This window comes from Convolutriloba macropyga, chromosome 2 (genome assembly GCF_964194025.1).
Source record: "Convolutriloba macropyga chromosome 2, txConMacr16.3, whole genome shotgun sequence".
NCBI classification, from domain to species: domain Eukaryota; kingdom Metazoa; phylum Xenacoelomorpha; order Acoela; family Convolutidae; genus Convolutriloba; species Convolutriloba macropyga.
Genome location: NC_134469.1, coordinates 61,156,485 through 61,165,494, shown reverse-complemented (window position 1 = coordinate 61,165,494; position 9,010 = coordinate 61,156,485). Strand labels below are relative to the sequence as shown.

Here is a 9,010-nt window from a genome sequence, read left to right as displayed (position 1 = left end):
AACCGGTGTTTGGTTCAATGGATTAAATAGAAATTGCAGCAGTTTTTTCATACGAAAATCCTACCCTTGAGATCAAATTTTATGAACTTAGCTATAATGCCCTCCAATCCATGGTATCTAACCAAGTCGTGATGCAAAATAGTATTACCTAACAACCGGTTTATAACGCAAAAAAAACGCGTTCAGTAACAACTTTAATTGGAGACAAGAGGTAAATTTCTGAATATATGAAATCTTCAGGATCTCTCAATTTTTGTTTGTGCTTCAAATGTTGCACTTCGGATTGTAATTTAAGTGTCTGAGTATGTAGCGTAGTCAGGTTCAACGGCCTTTATTTTGATATAAATTGATTATTTTGATGGTAAGGCAACAATATTTTCGTTAGACAGCCCGTGACTATTGGGAATACTTGTTCTTTTGAGGCATCTTAAATACTGGTGTATCTTAGGTATCTTACTTGCTCTCAGTGGGAAGTCTATGTTATTAATTAATCAGAGACAAATTCAGTGTCTTTTTGTTTTTGTTCATCCCGAAATAAAATCAGAAAGTTTCTGTTCAATGTCCGGTATGATTGGCTTGGCAATCAACTCCTTAATATCCAATGCTAAGTCCCCCGAAAATGGGAATGATATGTAGACAAATGCGGGGAAGTGCTTTCGGAATCAATGATTCCCCTTGAGTTGGAAGGGAAATATAGGACGAAACGTTTGTTTCAGAGACTGTTGATGAGTTCCTTGCTTAAAGGCTTTCAGAGCATCCGGATCTTTTTATTATCTTGGCGTGTTTAGTTTGATCGCTCCGTTATAAGCTAAAGCAGCTCTTTGATTTCGCGCGCTAGAGTACGATGTTTGGTTGTGTTGTTGCTGGCAAGCCCCTCATAACTGATGTGACTACTGTCTCGGATACACAGTGTCTATTCACACTTCCCTATCCCCCAGGCGAGGTGAAGCACCTTGTAATGTTTCTCACAAGTCCCCTGCCTAACCCTGGTGGAGTGGAACTGGGAGCTGCTATCTATTTGGGTTATTCGGCCCTTGGAAGTGCGGAAACACACTGGATGTACCTAGGTAGACACCAAATAGTAGCAAAAATCAATTTTGAGAACTTTTGTTTAGAACAAATTATTTGGAGTATTTTGGTCGGGTCCATTCTAAAATAGTCTGTGAAAGCGGTAGCTTCCCCAAAATTTATTGGTTTAGTTATCAGAAATTTTTAACTGTTCTCGAACAAGGTTTGAAGCGATTATTGTAGTCGTGTGTTTTTTACTGCAAAACTTTCGTTCGAGTGACTCTTTGCATTAGTTTTTGCGTATTGTTGAACTCAGTTTGTGGCAGTTCATTTATAAAACTGAAACTGGTTGCGTTTATTTGAAAATTGCACCCATGGAAGATTTCATAAGCTTCAACGAGATTGTTTGACGCCTCTTGGTGATTTTATTGCACCTTCTTTAGTGGATAATTGCTACTGTCAACCTCTTATTGACTCTTAACTATATGACGATTTAATTGAGCACTGCCTGTTGCTGGCGAGCAGTTCGAAAAACGTTGATTGGCTACTTTTACTTGTGATTAGAGGTAATTGATGAGATCAGAATTACGTGAGTTATCAAAAATATCAGTGAGCAACAAGTTTGTTGGAGCAACAGAAGTTTGTTGGTTTGTTTGGAGGTTTTGTTTCAAGACCATTTGTTTTCAAAAAGTATAGCAATTTTTTGTATTTTGCCCTCGTTTGTCTCAATTGTGGTTGCTTTGAATTTTTTACCTCCAATATCAAAGTAGAGAGCAAACGATGATTGAAAAAAATAGCTTTCTCGATTGTGATTTTTTGTCCACATGCAGCAATTTGACTTTGATTTTTGCTAACTGTTTGATGGGATTTTCTAAGTGATTTTTTTTCTAAATAATTTTTCCAATCCTTTTTTGTCCATTCTAGGGATAGTCTTTATTTAGCCAATAAAAATTCTTTCAATTGTGGCTAGAATTGTCCTGCTATTCTTTTTAATTCGTCAAGACTTTTGTGAGCTTATGACGTCACAATTTCTGCTTTGTGTTCATTGGATCTTGCATTTTCAATTGAATTGCGTGCCTGACGTCATTTTTCACTATATGGAACAAGTTTTTTGTTCATTTTGTGTCTGTTTCTTTTACTGCAGATCTTCTTGAAACAGCAGATCTGCGAGGCTATCGCGGCTATTTTCTGACAATCTCCGAGCTCTGTTATTGATTATTTCTGGAAATTTTTGGTTACTGTTCTCATGATGAGACTGAAAGTATTCGCATTCTGATGATGAGAGTGTTCTCTTCGTTTATTAGTTTTGTTTGACGGTTAGTCTATTTAAAAATGAGCTCGACAATTTCGGTCGATTTAGAAAAACTGTTTTTAGATCTCAATAGTCGTCGCTATTCTTTCCTAGTTTTCTAGTATTTCTTTTTTCTTCTGTCAAATTGTATTTTGATTGCTAGTTCATCACTGAAATTAGTTGGATTGTGTCATACGTTTTTTGTGACTTGGTGAGTTTTTAGAGGATTTTTTATCTAAGTGCCAGCTGTTTTTTTGTTTAGTTTTACTAAGTACTGTCAGTTAAAGTGGTTTCTGTCTTCGGTGGTTCGTCTCTTGAGTGCTATTGATGTGATACATGTTCTAATTGATTTTTGCCGCTTGTTATTTCTGCTGTCTGATCCCCAACTATTATTAATGACAGGTCTCCTTGGTGTGACATTTTAAAAGGTACCTTTCCTATGGACTCAGAAATTGGTCAGATCTCGTTGATTGCCAATGTGACGGTAATGAACCTAACTAATTGTTCGAGTTTATAGCTAGTGGTTTTCATGACCTCGACAATACTCAGTCGCCAAAATTTTTAGTCATTTTTGAGTTTTGCGAGTTTTTGTAATTTTTTTTGCCTTATTTTTGTAACTTCTACACCACTTGTTCCCAAAAAGTATTAGCAAGTTTTCGAGAAAATTTGTCGTGTTTTTGAAGTATTATTGACGAGTGGTTTGGTTGGTTGGAAATGAGGAGTAAATTGATATGAGAAGATTTCTGAATTCATTTCAATCGTTTTGAGACTTCTTTAAAACAAATATGAGTCGGTTTTTTAATCTAGCATTTTGTTGTAGCAAATTTTTCATTGACTGAGATACCGTTTATTTTCGGAGTCAATTTATGAGTCTTACTTTTATTTGTTGTTCGTTTATTCCTTTTTCGCTCATTATAACTGCTAAGGTTATTTTTGTATGCTGTGGTTAAGGCTTTTCGATGCAGTTATGTAGTTGTCTTACTTCGAATCCAGTTACGTTCAAAATTTTCTGATCTTTGCCAATTTCTTGTTTTTTGCCTCTTCGTTTGTAGTTTGTCTGACTTTAAGTATCACAAGGTTGTATTTTGAAATTGTTCTAACGATTCGTCGTGTCAAAATTTCTTGACGTGTTGTTTTTTGGCGATTCTTAAAACACTACGTCTTGTGAAAAAAAGTATTGTGTTTATAGTGTTCTTTTTGCGCATTTAGGGTCATGTGCTATGTTGACTGCCAGGTTCATGGTCAGGTCATTAGTTAATTCATTTTTTGATTTGTAATTCAGGACTTGTTCTGTTCGTCTTCGGACGCTATTTTCGTTTTAAACACAGTAAAGCTGAAAAAGTCAATGTTCTGAATGACCTCTTGCTCTCACAAAACGGCGTTTGCACGCGTGACGCCTTTTCTCGTTCTAGCAAGTGTTTTTGGGTAGTATGCTTGATTAGATTTTGATCATGACTTAACCTCTGTCAATAGATTGACTTATGCACTTTAGAATTTAAGTTCATTTCAAAATAGTGTTGCGTCAAAGGAATTGATGTGTGCAATATAGTTCCCTAATAAAGAGTCTTCTATGGAAGGAATTTTTACAAGTCATTAATTTATCGCTTAATGCTTTTTACATAGTTTTCAGTTCGTCCTGGATAACTTTATCAACTTAAATCTATCCGTTTCTATCTATTATGCGGCACACAAGTCTATTTACCAGCTCTTCTTGCAACCTGCAGGCAGAGTTTGCACGATTTGTTTTTGAAGTTATATATTAAATGAAATTTCATTGAGGTTTTTTTGAGGTTTCAGTTTTTTCCGGTAGTAAAGTTTTTGAGTTCATTTAATTTTTTTGTTCTGTTCAATAGAATATTACTGTGACCCTTTGGCTGCTTAATTTTTCTTCTATGACTTTTACCGCTCAGAAAATTTGGTTGTAGAGATAGATAGATTGTGCAGAGCCTGAAATTATAGCTGTCCGATAATATTTATCTGGAACATCTAAGCTTTAACAGTTTTTCCTTCATTTTCCGTTTCCTACTTTCTTATTAGAAATTACTCGTAAAATAACAGATTTTCAGATTATCTTTTCTTTTTCTCTATGCTGATTTCAATCTCAATAAAGGAATGGAGCGCCTCTTTTTCGGTAAATTGCTGTCTATAATAAAAATTTTTCACACTGTTGAAGAAACTAAGGATAATTAAAAAATCATCGCTTTGCAGAACTATGAAAAATTCGAAAATGTGCTCAATTTCATTCTTTTCTCTATTTACAGTCTCTTGCAATTTTGTTGATTTTGAGTTGTTGATGATGAGTTAATGAAGTTCTGAGGTCATGTGCAGAATAACAGTGCTATCTTCAAAACAGTCTTGCCTTCTTCTGAAAGCAAGAAGGCAAGCTGAAAGCAAGCTCTATTTTTTTAGTAGTAGATTTTTTACTGATAGAATTAGATGTAAGGGTTACTTAGTTTTTGTTTTATTGACGATTGGTTCCGTAGATTGGAAATGAGGAGTAAATGAATCTGATTAGTTGCTTGTGTTCATTGCAATAGTTGTTTTTTGTTGACTTTTGAAAAATTAAAAGTTATTTTTTGGTCTTTCATGTTTTGTTGTGGTTATTCAGCTTTGTCTCAAAACTAACAGTTCTCGTCTTGCTTCTTGTAAGGCGTAGATCTGGTCGATTTTTTGTTTCAACGTTTAGCTACCGTTTTCATGAAATACCGTTTGCTTTCGAATTGATTAAGTGCATTTATGAGTCTTACTTTTATTTGTAGTTATGTATCTTTTTCTGCCATTAGAACTGCTAAAAAGATAGCTTCCATTTTCTTTAGTCATTTTCTATGGTGTGGTTGAGATTTCTGGCATGCAGTTATGTCGTTATTTTACTTTGACACTGGTGACGATCAAAAATTATGATTTTTTCCAAATCTTTTGCCTTTTCTGCTTTGACTGTCTATTTAATTGCACTCGAATGAGAAGTATTTTTTGTAAACGTGTCTTTTTTATGCAAATTTTTTGCTCAACCGTTTTGCATTTTTCCTCTAGAATAATCTTGGACTTCTCAAGTGAATTTTTCACGCACTTCTTTATTTTTAGTGGTTTCAATTGCTAACTGAAATAAAGTTTATTGTTCAAACAAAAGCGATGTTAGAGAGCCGATTTTGAGGCCACTGATAGCGCAGTTGTTAATACCTTCATTGAAGTTTCAGGAGGTCGGGGTTCGAATTCAACCCTCGGCTAATGTTTCCGCACCCATAAAGAAAATTGTATCGAGGACAGCCCCTGAATTAATTTGCGCCGCCTGTAATGCGAGAGCAATTTTTCCAACATTAGTTGATTTATGTTTATTATAAGGTTGTTCTATTTTGTATTTGTTCTAAGAATGCGTAGTGTCACATTTTATAGTGTCAAAGAATATTTTAACTTGTAGTTTTTGTTCTTTTTGCGCATATAGGGTCATGTCATTAATCAATTCCATTGTTAGATTTGTAATTCACAACTAGTCTTGCTATGTTTTCTTATTCCTCGTCTGATGCTTTTTATGACAGTTACGAATCGAATTCGGTTGATAATTTTTTGAGGTTGTATTTAAAACAGGATTTAAATATCAGAGAATGTAGTGTAGAGAGAATTCAGAGTGGTTTCCCGTTCATATCGTTTTTTGAGAGAGTGAGAAAAGTATGTGTGAAATAATTTTCGCTAAGCGACTGAAAGTTTTTGACCAGGTGCGGCTTTTTTGCAATTTGTTTTGAAAATCTTTTTTCGGTCAAAGGTATTTTTATTGCAGTAATCTTTACTAACAATAAAGTTTTTGGAAGCTTTTTTGACTATCTGTAGCTAATATTACACCTTGAGTTTCAGTTTTCAGCTTTTTTTTAAACCATTTTGGCTTATTTTACGCTGTTCTAGCAGTTTGTGTATTCTTGATCATTTTTTTGCTGCATATGGGGAGTTTTGTGAATGAAATTATTTGTTCTAGCAGGTTAAGCGCTCTTTCAATTTGATTGATAATTGTTTCGAATCCTTTCTATTCAAGAAAATTGAGTAAATAAGAACAAGGTTTTAACCCTTTTTCTTAAAATGTATTCCTATTTCTTTGAATTTTACGCCTGTCGCTGTAACTTTTCTCTGTTAATTCTTGGATAAGCGGTATTCTATAGATGTTGCTACTATGAGGTTACACTTTAAGACTAGACATGTCGCTTTCGGTGAAATTAATTCTGACTTTTTTCATATTTTTGCTCATTGCGTTGTTTCTCAGCGGAGTATTGGACTAGCGATATATTGTGTAGAAGACATTATCAAACTATTACTGTGAATAATGGTTGGCAAGAAACTTGTAAGCTAAACCGAGTTCTTTTCACTTTCATGAATTATGGTTATTTCTAATTTTTTCAGGTATTTTTGTTCTTTGCCATTTTTATTTATCGTTTATTATTTATCCGCCGTTTATTGGGTTGGTTACTGATATACCTTAAGTTTTCTCAGAATAATGTTTGGAAGTTTTATTTAAGATCTTTTTAGAGAATGTTGTTAGAGAATTTTATGGAAAATATTATTTTTCTGTTTTGTCCATGATCATCTTCTTCCCTGTCTCTTCTTATTCTCTATTTGTTAATATTTTTATTGAGGTTTTATGTCAGGTTTTGTTGGAGACTACCTGTATTACAGATTTTTGGCCAATAGTTATTAGGAAGTTTGATCAGATATTATGCCAATTTTTGTCACATAGTTTTCTTATGTTATTTGTCCTCTTGTTGTTTCAAATTGCTTATTGTCATTTTGTAGAATGTGCATAGGTCAGTGAGGATGGTCAATTTTTTCTTAGAGTCTCCGGAATTCTTCTGGCTATGATATCTTATTTATACACAGCAAAGCTGAACAATTCAAACGGTCTGATTGACTTTTCTCTCCAAAAGGCGTTTGTACGAGTAACGTCATTTCTCATTCTAGCAAATATTATCGGGCAAATTGCCTGATTAAATTTTGATCATACGTGACTTACGCAGTCAATCGAATGACTTTTGCATTTTAAAACATCAGAACTTTAACTTTAATCTGTACTGAATGGTGACTACCTGAGGTCATGTGCAGAACAACAAGCCCAGTGCTATCTTCAAAATAGTGTTGCCTTCTTCTGAAAGCAATAGCTCTACAGCTTCCAATGCATCCGCGGCTCAATTTGGCACTCAACAGCAGTCTATTGCCACTGCCAATATGCAGGTACAACCAAAGAACCATAATCACAAAATTATCCCTCTTTTAATGATATTCATATGATTTTATGATTTAACATTTTCATCGCTTTGCCTTCCTATCTGAGTGGTTCTGATTTCTGGGAAGAAGTTAAGACGGATTTGTTTCTTGTTGAGAATTTGGCACTTAAATGAGTGTGGTTAATCTGATTCTTATTTATCAGACCATTTTTCCATTTGTGCAGGTCGGAGTGTCGATTGAGCCACAAAATGAGATTAATCAACGAAGCGCGGATGTGAACTCTTCAGTATCCACATTGGACTCTTTCTCACAGTTCTGCAGAGCTACTTTAGAAAACCTACAGAATTATGTGATGTCTTTTGCCGTAACACAAGCACAAATGACGCCCAACCCTAACGAGTCATTCATTCCTATGTCATCGTTTGTAAAGTGGGTCACCAATTTCGAGAGAAAGTTGCAGCAGAATCCAAATTTCTGGAAGAAATAGAAAACCAAGTCAATGCCTTATGAAACCTTCGCTTAACTATATCATGCTTAAACTTCATTTAAAATTGATCAGTAGACTGGACGCCATGTTATAGCCGAGCTATTATTAATATCAAATTTTTGAATGTGAAGTTGCAAATAGTGGAGTCTTTTTCACTGTTTTTTAGTTATTGAATTTCTACTGATAGATTGAACCGAAAATGTAAGCGTTACTCAATTTTTGCTGATATTATTCGCCTTGTCTTCGTTTTCAACGATACATATTTAAGGTCCGAGTATGTGAGATTGAATTTTGTTATTAGCATTTGAATTAACTATTATCCGTGATCGGAGATTTTGTAATTTCTGGGAAAACGGCGAAAAAACAGGAATTCTCTTAGTTCCGTGGTTATCGGAGCTAACTTCCACGGCTCAGAAGAAATTAAGTTTTGCGACATTGTTGTCCCTGCCGTCCCCAATCCACAATTACACCGTCAGCGTTCAATGCTAATTCGTTGCTCTCGAACTTAGTATGAAGCAATGATCGTAAGTTTCACGTCTTGAGTTACTTTTCGTCCTTGCCTTTTTTTACATTTCCTGAATATCTTACAATTTAAGTTAAGCCCCCCCCCCCCCCGGAGTGAAACAGGCTGCAATACAGTTCAGTCCCTAGACTACTTCGAGAGCAATTTGTCTGACATTGGTTGTTTCAGATGACAGCCTTTATGTATGTAATTACATTTAACTAAATAATTTATCAAATATTTATCGTTCATATGATATCAGATTCCGAATTCAATTTTGTTTAATTGTTTAGAATCCGGCCAGACTACGCTCATATATACAGAGTTCGTTACATATCGACTGACTCGCTATGTGGCTACTCAAAAAAGGAGAAATTGACTCGAGGAACAATCGAAATGTTTTGAGAAATACCGTGAAATCTTGTGAAAATTATCTCAATATGAAATTGAACGAAAGGACTATAAAAAGTTCAGGGCCGGTATGAAATGGATATCCAATTTCAATGACCTGCAATTTAGT

General features: G+C 34.7%; 1 protein-coding gene across 1 annotated transcript; it reads left to right on the top strand.

Moving 5' to 3' along the window:
- The first annotated feature begins 670 nt into the window (after nucleotides 1-670).
- LOC142335390 (protein Hikeshi-like) lies at nucleotides 671-8,778 on the top strand. Its single transcript, XM_075383855.1, has 3 exons — nucleotides 671-1,067; nucleotides 7,368-7,507; nucleotides 7,725-8,778. Exons 1-3 carry the CDS (start codon nucleotides 845-847, stop codon nucleotides 7,986-7,988), a joined length of 627 nt encoding a protein of 208 aa, XP_075239970.1. The 5' UTR covers nucleotides 671-844; the 3' UTR covers nucleotides 7,989-8,778.
- Nucleotides 8,779-9,010: the final 232 nt, after the last annotated feature.